The sequence below is a fragment of the Mustelus asterias genome, chromosome 2 (assembly GCF_964213995.1).
Source record: "Mustelus asterias chromosome 2, sMusAst1.hap1.1, whole genome shotgun sequence".
Taxonomy (NCBI): domain Eukaryota; kingdom Metazoa; phylum Chordata; class Chondrichthyes; order Carcharhiniformes; family Triakidae; genus Mustelus; species Mustelus asterias.
The window spans coordinates 4,382,637-4,401,003 of record NC_135802.1 but is presented as its reverse complement, the minus strand read 5'-3'; the positions used below and the strand labels follow the sequence as shown (position 1 = coordinate 4,401,003).

The following is an 18,367-nucleotide window of genomic DNA, read 5'->3' as shown; positions in this document are numbered from 1 at the left end:
GAGACATCATTTCCTAATTTCAGAAAACCTGCTCACAATATACAAATTGCAAGAATAGTTTTGGCAGCTGTTTCAATTTCCCTTTGTGAATTGGGCAGCTCAACATTTACCATCAACTGTGCCTTAACACTATGTTCCTACAGTATCAACAAGATCACGTCCTCAATGTTTCCAATGCAAAACAGGTGTAAAATCAAGGTCAAAATTAGCATTCGCAAAGTTGGAGCATTGACTGATGATCTAGTGAGCGGAGTCACACTTGAGGGCTTGTGCCAGTTCAATGCTAGTCCTGCTAATGAACATTTAGATTTAATCTTTGCCAACTAGTGCTGCTAGAGGTACTCCTATTTCTGTCATCTTTCTCTCTTGCTGAAGACATCTGGTCCGCACACTGCCCTTTTGCTCTTGGGGTGTCCTCTGAGGTTGAAAGCAACTGGCTCTCCGGTAATAGCCTTGTCCACACTGTCTTCTAGGGGATCTGACCAGCTGTCCCCTCACACAGGCTTCAGTGTTTGCTTAAATGCATTCCTTTGATCTCTCTATCCTCTGTTGTCTCATCCAGTCTCTCAGAAGTACCCTTTCCCCAGAACCTCCTGCAAGCATGGTTCCTTGGGAAAAAGCCTAAACACAGGTAAAGTCCAGACATATTCTTTCCTACTAAATGCACACCTTCTAGCAGCAAACAACTGGATAGTGACCATAGATGGGAGCCCTAGCTTATATCTCCCCATCCCTCAAAATATAGACAATGTGATCAACCTATTGCTGATATAGTTTGGTTCTGTGCTGCTTTAATGAACGAAGCTATCAGTGGAATTTGAAGGTTAGCTCACAGACACTGATATCTCCACTTGGACAACACAAATCAATGTAGAATGATGTTCAATTAATCAATGTGAACAGGCAGACGTCTCAACCAAAGGAAGGAACCTATGGCAACGCCCTTGAAAGATAGGTTTAACAGCTGAAGTATCAATCACAAGGAAGGTTCCAAAGCATGCAACAAATTTTGAAATCCCTACACCAGCACAAATGGAAAAAACGGTTACTAGCACCAATCTGGAGTCTCAAATTGAAGGAAGACTGGAATGTTATAAGCTTTACTACTCTTCTAAGAGGCTTCTTGAAAGAGTTTGGGGCATTGGGATGTGGTGCAGAAGAGCAAGGTTTCTTCCACATACTAACTTGGAAAGCAAAGTCACGAATTGAATGTCAAAGTATTTAATACAGTCAAACCTGTTGCCAGTGGTAGAAAAGAACTAAGCCTATCTTCCAGGACTGGTCTCACTCAGACTGCGGTCTGAATTAAGAGTTATAACAACAGAATGCGCAAGTGCTTCTTACTGTGAGATGGCAAGCTATCCTATTTGCACAGAGACTCTACTGAGCAAAATCTTTCCAAAACACAAGACTCAAGCGGCACAGTGGTTAGCACTGCTGCCTCACTGTGCCAGGGACCCGGGTTCAATTCCCGACTTGGGTCACTGTCTGTGCGGAGTCTGCACGTTCTCCCAGTGTCTGCGTGGGTTACCTCCAGGTGCACCAGTTTCCCCGCTCAGTCTGAAAGATGTGCTGGTTAGATGCGTCGGCCGAGCTAGATTCTCCCTCAGTGTACCCAAACAGGCACCGGTGTGGGGCAACTAGGGGATTTTCACAGCAACTTCATTGCAGTGTTAATGTAAGCCTACTTGTGACACTAATAAATAAACTTTAAAAAGAGGAAATAACATGCAGAAGTTGGGAATCTGTGTTATTTCCTTTCTGCTCTTACATGTAATCTAACATTATCCAGTCCTAATTGGTTAGAAATGTCTTGCTTGTATAGAAGAGATGTCATGAATGCTTGAATCACAGAAAATGGTTCATCTTCAAGGTAAGAAGTTTAACAACACCAGGTTAAAGTCCAACAGGTTTATTTGGTAGCAAAAGCCACACAGGCTTTTGGAGCCCCAAGCCCCTTCTTCAGGTGAGTGGGAATTCTGTTCACAAACAGGGCATATAAAGACACAAACTCAATTTACATGAATAATGGTTGGAATGCGAATACTTACAGCTAATCAAGTCTTTAAGATACAAACAATGTGAGTGGAGAGAGCATCAAGACAGGCTAAAGAGATGTGTATTGTTTCCAGACAGGACAGCCAGTGAAACTCTGCAGGTCCAGGCAGGCTGTGGGGATTACAGATAGTGTGACATGAACCCAATATCCCGGTTGAGGCTGTCCTCATGTGAGCGGAACTTGGCTATCAGTTTCTGCTCAGCGACTCTGCGCCGTCGTGTGTCGTGAAGGCCGCCTTGGAGAACGCTTACCCGAATATCAGAGGCCGAATGCCCGTGACCATTGAAGTGCTCCCCAACAGGAAGAGAACAGTTTTGCCTGGTGATTGTCGAGCAGTGTTCATTCATCCGTTGTCGCAGCGTCTGCATGGTTTCCCCAATGTAGCACGGTAGCACAGTGGTTAGCACTGCTGCTTCACAGCTCCAGGGTCCCGGGTTCGATTCCCGGCTCGGGTCACTGTCTGTGTGGAGTTTGCACATTCTCCTCGTGTTTGCGTGGGTTTCCTCCGGGTGCTCCGGTTTCCTCCCACAGTCCAAAGATGTGCGGGTTAGGTTGATTGGCCAGGTTAAAATTGCCCCTGAGATGCGTAGGTTAGAGGGATTAGCGGGTAAATATGTGGGGGTAGGGCCTGGGTGGGATTATGGTCGGTGCAGACTCGATGGGCCGAATGGCCTCCTTCTGCACTGTAGGGTTTCTAAAAAAAAAAAATGTACCATGCCTCGGGACCAGTCCTGGAAGATAGCCTTTCCTGCAGCGTCGGCCAACGTTGTCTACCTGATACGCTGCAAGAAAGGATGCCCCGAGGCATGGTACATTGGGGAAACCATGCAGACGCTGCGACAACGGATGAATGAACACTGCTCGACAATCACCAGGCAAGACTGTTCTCTTCCTGTTGGGGAGCACTTCAGAGGTCACGGGCATTCGGCCTCTGATATTCGGGTAAGCGTTCTCCAAGGCGGCCTTCACGACACACGACGGCGCAGAGTCGCTGAGCAGAAACTGATAGCCAAGTTCCGCACACATGAGGACAGCCTCAACCGGGATATTGGGTTCATGTCACACTATTTGTAATCCCCACAGCCTGCCTGGACCTGCAGAGTTTCACTGGCTGTCCTGTCTGGAGACAATACACATCTCTTTAGCCTGTCTTGATGCTCTCTCCACTCATATTGTTTGTATCTTAAAGACTTGATTAGCTGTAAGTATTCGCATTCCAACCATTATTCATGTAAATTGAGTTTGTGTCTTTATATGCCCTGTTTGTGAACAGAATTCCCACTCACCTGAAGAAGGGGCTTGGGGCTCCGAAAGCTGGTGCTTTTGCTACCAAATAAACCTGTTGGACTTTAACCTGGTGTTGTTAAACTTCTTACTGTGTTTACCCCAGTCCAACGCCGGCATCTCCACATCATGACTATCATCTTCAAGGACCAGAAACATTCTGGAAGAATTTGTTTTTAAAAGACACTGTCTGTTAAGGGGTTAATACAAGGACTCTGGTTGCTGCTGTTCCTGGAAAAGACAGCATTTTCTGGGAAAAGGTAGTTTTAAATAAGCTGGAACTCCCTCCACCCTGGTGGACTGTTTACAAAAGGTCATAGTTAAGGAAAAATCTTTTTACCCAGAGGGTGGTGATGGTCTGGAATTCTCTGCCTGGGAGGGTGGTGGAGCCGGGTTGCCTCACATTCTTTAAAAGTACCTGGATGAGTACTTGGCACGCCATAACATTCAAGGCTATGAGCCAAGTGCTGGTAAGTGGGATTAGGTGGGCTGGTCAGGGCCTTTCATGCGTCGGTGTAAACTCAATGGGCCCTTTCTGCACTGTGGTAATCTGGGATTCTGTGATATGGTGCTTCATGGCTTTGGAAAAAAATCACAATGCCTGAAAAATTTTGTTGAAAAGCTGGTTTTGCTTTTGCTTTGGGGAAGACAAAAAAGGTTAACTGGTCATTTGATAAAGAACTCGAGTATTGCTGATAAGATTTCTGTCCAAGCTTTTTGTCTTCCACTCATCAGGACAAACGCAAGAATACCAATGTCAGGGAAACAACAACGTCATACTAAATGAGGAGATTGGCTGGCAAGCAGACTCATTGGTAGAAGCATTGTAATGAAGCAGCGAATGATGACGGACAGTTAACTGCCAAGCATCGTTTGAAATTCAAGCCAAATTCCTTGACTCTGGCCAAGGTATTGCCCTGAGGAATGAACCAGCAAATGCTATCACCTATTTTGTTTAGCTGAAACAGGTGCAATGAGTTTTCGTTCTGTGAAGAACAGTGCTGTGTATTAATATATGAAGCTTCCAATATCTGTAAATGCACTGCAGTGAGCTCAACTGATAAGCTTAAAGTGATTGTCAGCATAATTTTAGCATGAGGATTATTTAGCAAAAGGTTGTCCAATCGCAGATTCGCATCTAATGTTGGACACTGTTTTGAGTTTTGCAAGCATGGACTGTATGTACTTTGCCCATTGTGAATAGTGGAAGGGACATGCTGCTTGATATGATCTTCCAGTCTTTGGAATGTACAGCCTACATATCTAACATGACAGTGGTGCTGAAACTCATATACCATATTACTCATTCATGTGATAGGCAGAACAGTCAATTTGGCTCGTTGGCCAAATTCTGTTAGTGGCAAATACCATTCATGTTGCCACTGCATAGCAGCAGCATTGAACGGCTAGCTTCACCTGCACACTAGCTTCACCTGCACACTAGCTTCACCTGTTGCTCAGTTTTTTCCGGCCCTGAAAAATTGCCAGTCTACCTCAAATTACCTTGAAAGGGCAAGGTACCTCAAAAAACTTGCCACTAACAGGACACGGCTGACAGGTCAAAAAGGCGTTCTTCCCATCACTGTGCTAAAAATTATGCTGTCAACCAATTTAAGATGGCCAATCAGGCTCGCAGTGTGGTGCATTTGTGTGAAGGGGAAGCTGCGTATATTAATACATAAGGTCTTGTACTTTGCAGAAAGAACAAAAATACATAGTGCACCTGTTTCAGCAATTCAAAATAATTGATAGCTATTTACTGGTACATTCCTTGTAATGTATGTTGGGGCATGCCCCTTTAAAAAAATGGGTCAAGTGACCGGGGACCCCTCCCCAGTCTCGTGCTGACTGTGTTAGGAATCAGTTCCAGTTAATAATAAACAGTTCCAGTTAGTTTACTACCACTGACCCCATGATATCTAAATCGATCTATATCAGTCTCTATATTAAATCTCAAACATAATAACTGGCGACAGGGCTGAGACACGGCCCATGGACTGCATATCACCACCATTTCTGGAGAGGAAGATTAAAGTTGTCGTTGTGGACTCTGAAAATGGCGTCGCCAAGGTACTGGAGCAGACTTGAGAGAACAGGCCGAGGCAGAGAGAAGCGGTTGTGAGGGGACTCAGACCTCATTCAAGAGACCATTGAGAGAGAAGCAGTCACAAGAGAACTTGAATGGCAGCTGACAGGAACAGTAGGGGAGCACAGTTGACAAGGGAGCAGCAGCGCGAAGAGTGGCCACAGAATGCGAAGGCAGGAAAAACTCCCACCAAAGAAAACGGCGAGCCAATTGAAAGAGATGGCGAGTTGGACACTATACATTGGCCGTTTCCACTCTTGTTTAAAGGCAAATAAGATAGATGATGAACTCGAAGTTCTGGAGGAGGGGACCGAGTGTAGGGTAACAAAGTTTGCGGATGACACAAAGATGAGTGGGAAAGCGAATTGCGTGGAGGATGTGGAAAGTCTGCAGAGAGATTTGGATAGGCTGAGTGGGCAAGGATCTGGCAGATGGAGTATAATGTTGACAAGTGTGAGGTTATCCACTTTGGAAGGAATAATAGTAAAATAGACTATTATTTAAATGGTGAAAAATTACAACATGCTACTGTGCAGAGGGACCTGGGGGTCCTTGTGCATGAATCGCAAAAACTCAGTTTGCAGGTGCATAAGGTGATCAAGAAGGCAAATGGAATGTTGGCCTTTATCGCGAAGCGGATGGAGTATAAAAGCAGGGAGGTCTTGCTGCAATTGTACAAGGTACTGGTGAGGCCGCAACTAGAGTAGTGTGTGCAATTTTGGTCCCCTTGTTTGTGAAAGGATATATTGGCCTTGGAGGGAGTACAAAGAAGGTTCACCAGGTTGATTCCGGAGATGAGGGGGTTAGCTTATGAGGAGAGATTGAGTAGATTGGGCCTGTACTCGTTGGAGTTTAGAAGACTGAGGGGAGATCTTATAGAGACATATAAGATAATGAAGGGGCTAGACAGGGTAGAGACAGAGAGATTTTTTCCACTTAGAAAGGAAACAAGAACTAGAGGACACAGCCTCAAAATAAGGGGGAGTCAGTTTAGGACAGAGTTGAGGAGGAACTTCTTCTCTCAGAGGGTAGTGAATCTCTGGAATTCTCTGCCCATTGAAGCAGTGGAGGCTCCCTCATTAAATATGTTTAAGTCACAGGTAGATAGATTTATGATCAATAAGGGAATTAAGGGTTATGGGGAGTGGGCGGGTAAGTGGAACTAAACCACTATCAGATCAGCCATGATCTTATTGAATGGCAGGGCAGGCTCGAGGGGCCAGATGGCCTTCTCCTGCTCCTATTTCTTATGTACTTTTGAAGTACTGTAGGGAGTAAAATGTTTGCGGCATTAAGAAGCCTCAGACAACCAGAGAAACCCGCAGAGCGACCCCGAGCAGAGTTGTGCAAAGTACTAAGGAATCATTATGTCCCGAAGCCACTTAGATAGCAGAACATTTCTGATAAGAGGATGTAGCTGGAAGGCGAATCCATTGTGCAATTTGAAGAGACAAGCTGCGCACTGTGAATCTGGCGCTTTCCTCCAGGATGCCTTGAGGGATCATCTGGTATGTGGGCTTCGTAATGAGGCAATACAACAGAAACTGCTGACAAAAAGTCAATTTTAAAGTAGCTTCTGAGACAGCTACTGCTACAGAACTGGCAGCAAATGAAGCAACAATAGTTGGGTGTTGGCGCCCGAAGTAGCCAAAGAGCAACAGAACGTGGTATTGGCCACTGAATGCTGATGTTGTGGCAAGTCCGGCCACAAAGACTCCACATGCTGGACTTGGGAAGCCCAATGCCGCCGGGGTAAGCAGGTGGGGCACATTGCCTGGAATTGCACGGCACAATTAGAAGAGGAAAAGGAGAGTAGGAGAGAGATGATCCTGAAGACTAACCACAAGATACATACCACCAAGAAAGGGACAGAGAATCTGCCGAAACTGCCAAGAAGGCAGAAGAACCCAAATCAACAGAATTCCATTTGAATGTTATAGGTTTGAGGAGAAGCCGATAGATTTTGGGTCCTTCCAGAGGTGGAAGGGAAGGTAATCAAAATGGAAGTAGATACAGGGGCAGCGGTATCATTGATCCTGGACTCAGGATATAAGACAAGTTGAAAACACTGCTGTTAAAGCCTTCAAAAATCACCTTCATTACTTATACGGAGCATGTGGTTCCAGAGAGGATATACTGGTAAAGGTACAACTGAGGAACCAGTGTATGGAGCTACTGTTTTATGTGGTTAAGGGTGCTGAGTAAAATAAGGGCCCATGGTATTCGAGGCAAGGTACTAACATGGATTGACGATTGGCTGTCAGACAGAAGGCAGAGAGTTGGGATAAAAGGTTCTTTCTCAGAATGGCAACCGGTGACAAGTGGTGTCCCGCAGGGTTCAGTGTTGGGGCCACAGCTGTTCTCTTTATATATTAACGATCTAGATGACGGGACTGGGAGCATTCTGGCCAAGTTTGCCGATGATACAAAGATAGGTGGAGGGGCAGGTAGTATTGAGGAGGTGGGGAGGCTGCAGAAAGATTTAGACAGTTTAGGAGAGTGGTCCAAGAAGTGGCTGATGAAATTCAACGTGGGCAAGTGCGAGGTCGTACACTTTGGAAAAAAGAATAGAGGCATGGACTATTTTCTAAACGGTGACAAAATTCATAATGCTAAAGTGCAAAGGGATTTGGGAGTCCTAGTCCAGGATTCTCTAAAGGTAAACTTGCAGGTTGAGTCCGTAATTAAGAAAGCAAATGTAATGTTGTCATTTATCTCAAGAGGCTTGGAATACAAAAGCAGGGATGTACTTCTGAGGCTTTATAAAGCACTGGTTAGGCCCCATTTGGAGTACTGTGAGCAATTTTGGGCCCCACACCTCAGGAAGGACATACTGGCACTGGAGCGGGTCCAGCGGAGATTCACACGGATGATCCCAGGAATGGTAGGCCTGACATACGATGAACGTCTGAGGATCGTGGGATTATATTCATTGGAGTTTAGGAGGTTGAGGGGAGATCTGATAGAAACTTACAAGATAATGAATGGCTTAGATAGGATGGACGTAGGGAAGTTGTTTCCATTAACAGGGGAGACTAGGACGCGGGGGCACAGCCTTAGAATAAAAGGGAGTCACTTTAGAACAGAGATGAGGAGAAATTTCTTCAGCCAGAGAGTGGTGGGTCTGTGGAATTCATTGCCACAGAGGGCTGTGGAGGCCGAGACGTTGAGCGTCTTCAAGACAGAAATTGATAAATTCTTGATTTCTCGAGGAATTAAGGGCTATGGGGAGAGAGCGGGTAAATGGAGTTGAAATCAACCATGATTGAATGGTGGAGTGGACTCGATGGGCCGAATGGCCTTACTTCCGCTCCTATGTCTTATGGTCTTATGGTCTTATGGACTACCCTGCCTTGTTTAGATGCTCCTGGCTGCAGAAATTAAAATTAAACTGGAACGTGATAAAATAAGCTGGCAGATTCGAAGACAAGGTTACAAGATGTCCTGGAGAGATACAAGGACATTTTCAAGGGGACCCGGGGTGAGATGAAAGGGGTCAAAATAAAGATTCAACTCAAGTCAGAGGCTCATCCAAGGAGTGTCTGACCATACGGTGCTATACACCATTCAGCCGAAGGTAGAGGCTGAATTAGAACGACTGTTGAGCATGGGGGCACTGGAAGCAGTCATGGCCAGCAAATGGGCCACCCCAATTGTGCCAGCGTTGAAGACTGACGGCATGGTGAGAATCTTTGGGGATTTCAAGTTAACTGTAAACCCAGCACTGTGTTCAGACCAATATCCACTTCCTCTTATTGAGGATCTGCTTGGTGGACTGGAAGGAGGGAAGAAATTTTCGAAGATGGACTTGTCTCAGGTCTATCTTCAAATGAAGAAGGTTGCAGGAACAAGTAAAGAGAAATGAGAATTGTTTATCAAGATTCAATTGAATACCTGGGTCACGTCATTGCTAGTAAGGGACCACACAAGGCAGCCAAGAAAATGGAGGTCATCATGAAAACTCCCAGAGTAGAGAATTTATCACAGTTATGATCGTTCCTGGGATTGATAAATTATTATGGCAAATTTGTGCCAGATTTGGCCACCATAAACCTTTACACCAACTGCTGGTAAAGGCCGACCATGGAGATGTACCTGGGGTATGAACAGGCTTACCGCAAGGTAAAACATGCCTAGCAAAGGTCAGAAGTAACACATTTCAACCCGAAGTTGCCACTGCAATCAGCCTGCGATGCCTTGCCTTATGGAGTTGGTGCTGCATTGCCACATGTACTGTCCAATGGAGAAGAAAGGCCCATCGCCTTTGCGTCAAAGTCTTTCACAAAACAGAGGAAAAATATGCAAAGTCGAGAAAGTGGGGTTAAGTAATGAATTTGAGGTGAAGAACAAAGAAAATTACAGCACAGGAACAGACCCTTCAGCCCTCCAAGCCTGCACAAACATGCTACCTGACTTAACTAAAACCCCCTACCTTTCCAGGGACCATATCCCTCTATTCCCATTCTATCCATGTACTTGTCAAGATGCCCCTTAAAAGTCACTACCATATCCGCTTCCACTACCTCCCCCGGCAACGAGTTCCAGGCACCCACTACTCTCTGTGTAAAAAATCTGCCTCGTACATCTCCTTTAAACCTTGCCCCTCGCACCTTAAACCTATGCCCCCTAGTAATTGACTATTCTACCCTGGGAAAAAGCTTCTGACTATCCACTCTGTCCATGCCTCTCATAATCTTACAGACTTCTATCTGGTCTCCCCTCAACCTCCGTCGCTCCAGTGAGAACAAACCAAATTTCTCCAACCTCTCCTCATAGCTAATGCCCTCCATACCAGGCAACATCCTGGTAAATCTTTTCTGTACCCTCTCCAAAGCCTCCACATCCTTCTGGTAGTGTGGCGACCAGAATTGAACACTATATTCCAAGTGCGGCCTAACTAAGGTTCTATAATGTTGCAACATGACTTGCCAATTTTTAAACTCAATGCCCCAGCCGATGAAGGCAAGCATGCCGTATGCCTTCTTGACTACCTTCTCCACCTGCATTGCCACTTTGTGACTTGTGTACCTGTACACCCAGATTCCTTTGCCTATCGATACTCTTAAGGGTTCTGCCATTTACTGTATATTTGCTATCTGTATTAGACCTTCCAAAATGCAAAGAAATTCTCCCATTTTCTATACGGCCGGCATTTTGTGCTGTTAACCGATCACAGGCCCCTGACCACCATCTTTGGGCCATACACAGGAATACCACTTCTGGCAGCGGCAGGTTTACATTGATGGGCACTACTTTTGTCAGTAAACTCCTATGACACATGGTATAGACAATCTGAATAGCAAGGTAACGCTCATGCACTTTCAAGTTTGCCTCATCCTGGAGGAATGGATGTTCCTGATTGGCATTTGCAAATTATGCATTTTCACCTAGATGATAAAGTACCTGTATCAGTGACATAGATTCAAAACGCCACAAGAAACGATCCAATCTTAAGTCAAGTAATGGATTTAGTCTTACGAGGAAAGACTTTTCATAGGAGTCAGCCCGATTTGTGCCAACCTGTCAAGAAGGTGGGAGTTGTCCACAACGGGGTATGAGGGAAATGAGAATGGTCATTCCTCCCGCGTTATGTAGGAAGGTGCAGGATCAAGTGTACCAAGGACACCCAGAGTGGTGTGGGTGAAAGAGATTGCCAGGAGCTATTTTTGGTGCAGTGTTGACTCTCAGATTGAGGAGAATGCAGGTGCTTGTGAATTTTGTGCAGTGCGGAAAACACTGCCGTTGTCACCGTTCCACCTCATGGGAATTGTCAAAGGATCCATGTAGACGCCGCAGGTCCAGTGGAAGGAAAAATGCCATTGGTGGTGGTCGATAACCACTCGAAATGACCAAAAATAGCAATTATGAAGTCGGTGTCCATAGAAACAACTATAGAGTGACTCGATGAGTTGTTTGCTAAATTTGGAAGCCCTGATCAAATAGTGAGCAACAACGGGCCACAGTTTGTGGCAAAGGAATTTGTGGACTACCTCAACCACCAAGGAGTTCAGCAGGTGAAGTCAGGTCCATATCACTGTGCGACAAATGGCTTGGCCAAAAGGTTTGTCCAGACCTTAAAACAGGCACTGAAGGTTTCTCACCAGAAGTGGTAACAAAAAAGTGCAGATGGTCCAAAGAGGAAAAGTCAAGGAATTTCAGGATGGGAGAAACTGTGTTGGAAAGGAACTACATGGCGGGGGAAAAACAGCAGCAGTGCTGGTTCAGGCAGAGCCAGTATCATACACTGTCCAGACCAAGGATGAACGGGTCTGGAGGAGCCACACGGATCAGCTGGTGGCCATTCCACATCAAAGCAGGGAAGTCCTCCCTGATTCTGAATTATTGCAAGAGGGACCGACTAAGTCTTGTGTTCCTGAAACTGAGGGAGTTCTGACCAGTGAGGAAATGTCGGCAGAAGCTGCTGATGACAGTAACCAGGCAAGAGAGGTGGCTCAAGAGCTTCCGAAATGCAGGAAGAATGCTTGGTGGCAGCGAGACAATCAGGGAATCGTCATCAGAAGTGCATCAAACCTCAAACATAATACCTCAGGGCAATGGCTTGGCCAGAGTCATGCTGCCTGTTTAAATTTCAAATAATGCTTGACGGTTAACTGGTGCATTCTCCATAGAAACTCCTCTACTACAGTCCACTCGCCAACCAGTCAGCACTCTTTCCTTATGCATTATAACATTGTTTCCCTCGACATTGGTATTCTTGTGGATTGTCCTGATGAGTGCAAGATGAAAAGCTTCAACAAAATATATTTTTTCAGCAATACTAAAGAACAATTGCTTGGGTAAAGTCACAAAGCAGAGTGAATGGAACTTGCTCCGAAGTCAGTCTACCTTCTGAACGCAACCGACTGCAGGTTTTCTCCAAAGTCCATCTGAAAGGTAGTGTAAGAATCACTGATGGTTTCCCTGACCACTGCTGCAGGGGAGGACGCAGGGGAACAGAGGCAGAGAGAGGGAAAAGGGTGAGAGACAAGTATGCGCGCAAGTGTTAGGGAGTATTTTGAAATTGATTGGCCAGAGATCAACACGTAGAGCGTATATTTGGCCTTGCATCTAGCTAGAAAGATCATTTGAATATACGTTTAGACCTGTGGACAGTGACAAGAGACAGATAGAGCACTCTTCCCATCTCAGTTGTGACGGAGGTTATGGTTTGTAAATTAAGTAGCAATTGCATCAGAATTGGAACACAAAGTACCAGCCTGCCAAACAGATTTACAGACTACCAAAATGAGGTGCTTGCCGAGGGAGGAGTTACCCCAGGACACTTGTGTATTTTTAGTACGTTGCCACATATCTGCATTGGTCGAGACCAGGGAACAGGGAGTGTACAAGACAACCTCTACATCAATTCTTAAATATTTAAATCAACTCTACCCCATGACAGATCTCCAGGGCAACTGGTTTTTTTTTTGAAATGCAGCAATTCTAACAGCAAGTGAAAGAATCAATACTCTGCACAGAATTTTAAAGTTTATTAAAGTTTATTTATTAGTGTCACAAGTAGGCTTACATTAACACTGCAATGAAGTTACTGTGGAAATCCCCTAGTCGCCACACTCCGATGCCTTTTCGGGTACACTGAGGGAGAATTTAGCACGGCCAATGCACCTAACCAGCACGTCTTTTGGACTGTGGGAGGAAACCGGAGCACCTGGAGGAAACCCATGGAGACATGGGGAGAACGTGCAGACTCCGCACAGACAGTCACCCAAGCCAGGAATCGAACCCAGGTCCCTGGCACTGAGAGGCAGTAGTGCTAACCACTGTGCACCCGATACAGATTAGGGCCTGCCCTTGATCTCAAGTCTCCGGACCCAAGGGATAGGTGCGCTGAAGAGAAAGTTGCCCTAGGACTGCTGACCCCAGAAGTGGTAGAGGCCTGAGCAAACCTGGCTGCGCTCCAAACACAATAATTGAACAGGATGATCAAGATATGGAGGGAAAATTAACCTATAAAGTAAGTCCTGCATGCTAGAAAGGTGCAATGAAAATTGCTAAAATATGTGCAGTTCATACATCTCTCCAAGATTGGTCTCTCCAAGACATTATTATTGAAAAGACCCCAATAGGCTAATGCTTATTGTTCCCTGAAATTTTTGTCCCCAACCTATTGTAACATCTTAAATTGCCCTAAAACTCTGCCTTAATGACATTGCCCATGCTCCACTTGTCAGTTCCTGAGGCTGGACAGCCAGGCAACGGATTGTTCTTTCTGTAGTGCACCAGACAAATTGAGTTCTAATTACAAAAATTACCAGTTGAGATTGTAATAACTTATTTATAGAAGTAACACATGGATAACAAAGTTGCCACTGTTTTTTGCACTGGTTTTGGCGCTTTCATGGACATGGGACTGGTTGCCAGTTTGGCAAGGAAATGCCGAGCACTCGGACCTGTTGTTTATTATCGGTCAGTGCACATAAAGAGAGTGGGGAGAGCCATGTGGGTGTTGCCACCATGACTTATCATAGATATTTTTTGTGTTACGTTGTCCCCAAAACTCACTTGTGCATGCCAATTCATTTCTGCCACCCTAACATTTAGTGCCCATATTCCCCTGACTCCTTGCACACTGTGAATAAAAAGCAGGATCAGTGAGGGCCGTGATTTGGTTAATAAACTGCCTGGTTCTGAGGCTTCACGTGCATTACCTGTCCTGGCAGTCCTCCTTCTGGTGTCTCTCGAGAATGGAGCGTGGGAACTGCTTCAGGCAGAAGCCGCACTCGCTGGGAAGCTCGCTCACCGCCTTTTCCACGGCCAGGTTCCTGCAGCACAGGCTCTTGCTGATCTCACAGCGGCAGTTCGGGCAGGTGGCCTGTTCCTCCTTCAGTCTGGCATCAGCCAGCAGGTGAATGAAACAGCCTGCACACATCAAGTGACCATTCGTGCACTGCCGGGCGGAAAAAAAACTTACATTTATACCAAGTTGGACACTGCAGCAAGTCTTTTTTTTGAACAGGAGGAAGGGCAGTGCTGGGAGACTGAACAATTTGTTTATTTTGCATCCAATTGACAGCAAGAACTCAAGATCAGGAATAGCTCTAATCAGATGTAATGCAGAGCACTCAAGCCTCCTGCAATGCCCCAAACCCACCTGAATCCAAGCTTGGAATCATCACTCTCCAAGCCAGTAACATACTTACTGTCCTTGTGGGTCCCTCACAGCTAGACTGCAGAACAAGTGTTATTCTGAATTTAGGGCAAGTTATCTATTTCCTGCCTGCTGGGGAAATGGATGGAGATATTCTTACAACTCTTGTGGAAGTCCTCATCAGCCCTTTGAAATAGAGGAGGTCTTCACCGCCACCTTTCTTCAGCCGGACAAAAACACAAGTCCCTGAGGACAGAAGAATGCGTTCAAATATACTCAACTCCTACCTCCCCTCCTAATTTATTCAATGGGAACTGATAACATTGTCAAGAATGTCTGGGTATAGGAGTAGGGAGAAAGAGAAACAAAACAGCAGGCATACCTCAATTGACAGAATCCCCACAAGCTGTGCACAGAACCAACAGATCACAGCAGCCAGTGACAATACCTTGCACAACAGTGATTTCACTTTTGATGAGGTTTTTTTGTGGAAAGCACAGTGCAAATTCACAGGTGTGCCACGCCAATACCTGCAGTCCATCAGAAACACCTGGTGGTCAACTCAAGCAGACAGGTAAAATTTAGCTAAAAAGCAAATTCCAGATTGATTCCCAAATATTGTCTTCTAAACAAAGGGGCATTTTTGAGATTTCAAACACATCTTATTTCACAAGATGGCAACAAAGCCACACAGTAAACTTGAGTGTTGGTAAAGAAAGTTTGACATTGGAATTCCAAATTATTCTTCATTTGTTTAACACCTTTGGCAGACATGCCATATGTGTTTTCCAATCAGAAGGGAGGACAGGGCTAGTTTTTGCCTGATACTGCTCGAGATTGGATTAGACAGAGGGAGCACTCTTGTGATTTTCCACTGTGCTGTCTGGGCCACTGACAAACTACCCCAATTGCCCAGTAGTTTCACAGATCAGGGAAGAAAGTCATTTATCAGACATATACCACTACAAATATTTGATGGGAGTTTGCAAGGAAAGCTGGGTAGAGTAAGATTACCTACCTTCTCTCTCTCCCTTTCTTATCCTCCACATACCTCAATCCAATAGGGGAAAATCACCTGGATGGTGTCCCTCCAGGAGTTCTAACCTCACTGAAGTCTCTCAAGAACCATGTGATTTTTCCCAGCTCCTAGGCTGTATAAGAGCCGTGGCTACACACCGGTCTGCGGTTCTTTTATCGATGGAGAGGCAGCCTGCAGGGTAGGTAACGCTTACACAGCAAAGGAAAACAATTTTGTCAACATTTAGTAAAATGTCAAAACACTCCAAACAAAGAGTTAGAAACAGCGGGATAAGTGGGTGTGTGCGAGATATGTGGAGGATAACATAAACTCAGAAAATGGGCAAGATCACAGTGAATGAAGGTAGTTAATCTTACTTCCTTCCTCATTCAATTATCCTCCATGCATTTCAGGACTATGCTTTAGTTAGAAAATAGAGGTGAAGAATCTATGGTAAATCAATGCTTGTCCCAGTGACTCTTGGCAGACATTTCAGACCATCTTGTTAAATTGTGATAACATTTTCATTGTAAATGCTTCTTGAGTTCATCTTCTGGTGTGAGCTTACGAGGCTGCAGCAGATTGAATGTAAGGAAGTTTTACATTATGTGGTAGCAGGTTCATAGATATTGCTCAGTCATCAGTATCAGCACCAACAAAGACTGGAGTAAATAACTCAGTTAGGAGAAAGCTCCAAAAATGAGAGTCAAATCAAGAGTTTGGTTGCATGGTAGTGGAAAGAATATGAAGGATAAATTCTTCAGAAATATAGAATGCCGAGTTCATCCATACTTTTTCTAAGATTGTCCTAGAAATATCTCAAGGTGAGCACCAAATCAATATGGTGGATCTACTGAGAGGCCAACATTCATTGAATCATTGCATGCTTAAGCCAAAGTAGAGCAGAGGCTTAAAATGAGCCTTAACTGGCAAAAAATTAGCAGCCAAGGAACAGTAATGTGGAAGACGACATCTCATTTCAACAGGTAAAGGAAGCCCAACCTACTCTAGATTCAAAGACATGAGGGGATACAAGGTCTTCTTTTTGAATGCAGGTTCAGAATTTTTAGTAGACTTGTGTAGTGCATTATGGTCAGAAGGCAGAAGAGAGTTTTTCTTTCTTGAAGTTGTTCATGCCATTTTCCGAGTGGTTAGTCATCAGCCGGAATTTGGCTGTGTGGAAACTTAAAGGTGAAAGGTATTTAAGAAAGAGATTGCTAGGTTCTTGACTGGTATGGGGACCAAAGGTTACAGGGAAAGGGCGGGAGAATGGGATTGAGAAATCTATCAGCCATGATTGAATGGTGGAGCAGACTCAACGGGCCGAATGGCCTAATTCTGCTCCTATATCTCATGAAGGTCCAGCATAAATCTGCAAGATCTGGGCCTCCTTTATAAAGCTCAATACTAGACACAGTGATTTCAACCCCAATGGGCTTCCATTTACAGTGACCAAAAGTTCCAACTCTGAAGCTTCAATTAGCAAACATTTTAAAGAGATTGGTATTTTCAATATTCCCAACAAAAAAATCCTTCTAGTTCTATCTTTACAGCTCAAGATGGGATACCAAGAGTACGTCCATCACTAATGATAGAAAATTAGCAGCCAAGGAACAGTAATGTGGAAGACGACATCTCATTTCAACAGGTAAAGGAAGCCCAACCTACTCTAGATTCAAAGACATGAGGGGATACAAGGTCTTCTTTTTGAATGCAGGTTCAGAATTTTTAGTAGACTTGTGTAGTGCATTATGGTCAGAAGGCAGAAGAGAGTTTTTCTTTCTTGAAGTTGTTCATGCCATTTTCCGAGGGGTTAGTCATCAGCCGGAATTTGGCTGTGTGGAAACTTAAAGGTGAAAGGTATTTAAGAAAGAGATTGCTAGGTTCTTGACTGGTATGGGGACCAAAGGTTACAGGGAAAGGGCGGGAGAATGGGATTGAGAAATCTATCAGCCATGATTGAATGGTGGAGCAGACTCAACGGGCCGAATGGCCTAATTCTGCTCCTATATCTCATGAAGGTCCAGCATAAATCTGCAACGGCATTTAAGAGAAAAGATCTTTAATCTGCTGTAGCGTAGTGCAAGAACTATCTGGTGAAGACAGCAGCAATTTGATCCAAAGAAATGTTTCTTTAACCCCAAAGTTTAACATACTCTCAGCAATTTCCTCTTCCTGGTAGAAAGGTAAGACAGGCTTTAGGGTTAAGTTTCCTCCCATCTCCATATTTTCATGCTCTTCGATGCAAGCATATTAACACATTCAAAGGAAGTTTTTTTGATTCAACAAAATGGAGATAAATCTCTACTGGAATGAGTTTTAGGTTTTGACATTTCTGCAGCAACCTAATTACCAAAAATCTCCTGAACACCACCTAGATGGCAGGAACAGAACGCGTGTCCTGAATAGTCAATTAATGCTTCTAACAGCGAAACCCCAAGTAACTGTGCATTTTGCATATTGAAATCCACCAACGAACCTATGTTTTGGCCTTCACACAGGAGGCAACTCTGCCATTGTTATTAGTTTGAGGGAACCAGCTGAAGACGAATAAACTTGAGAATAAATCTGATGTGCGTTCATCTTCTTTTGTAGTGTCCTCGAATCACAGCCAACTGCTTACAACCATTCAATTTCTTTTATTTCTCAATAGCAAAGAATCAATGTTTCGTAGATTTTATTTGAACCCGGAAATTCATACAAAGGATGTAGCGGTTTACTAGGGATGAGGGACCTCAGTTATGAGAAGAAACTGGAAATGTTAGGACAATTCTCCTTCGAACAGAGTTAAAGATGACCGAACAGAGGTTT

At 44.6% G+C, this 18,367-nt stretch overlaps 1 protein-coding gene across 2 annotated transcripts in view; it reads right to left on the bottom strand.

Moving 5' to 3' along the window:
• The window catches only part of zftraf1 (zinc finger TRAF-type containing 1), a 141,840-nt gene that overhangs the window by 64,935 nt on the left and 58,538 nt on the right, over window positions 1-18,367 (bottom strand). For both annotated transcript variants that reach the window (XM_078230350.1, XM_078230359.1), the window contains exon 2: window positions 14,099-14,337. In XM_078230350.1, coding sequence (XP_078086476.1) covers window positions 14,099-14,337 — 239 coding nt within the window. The remainder of the gene's footprint in view (window positions 1-14,098; window positions 14,338-18,367) is intronic.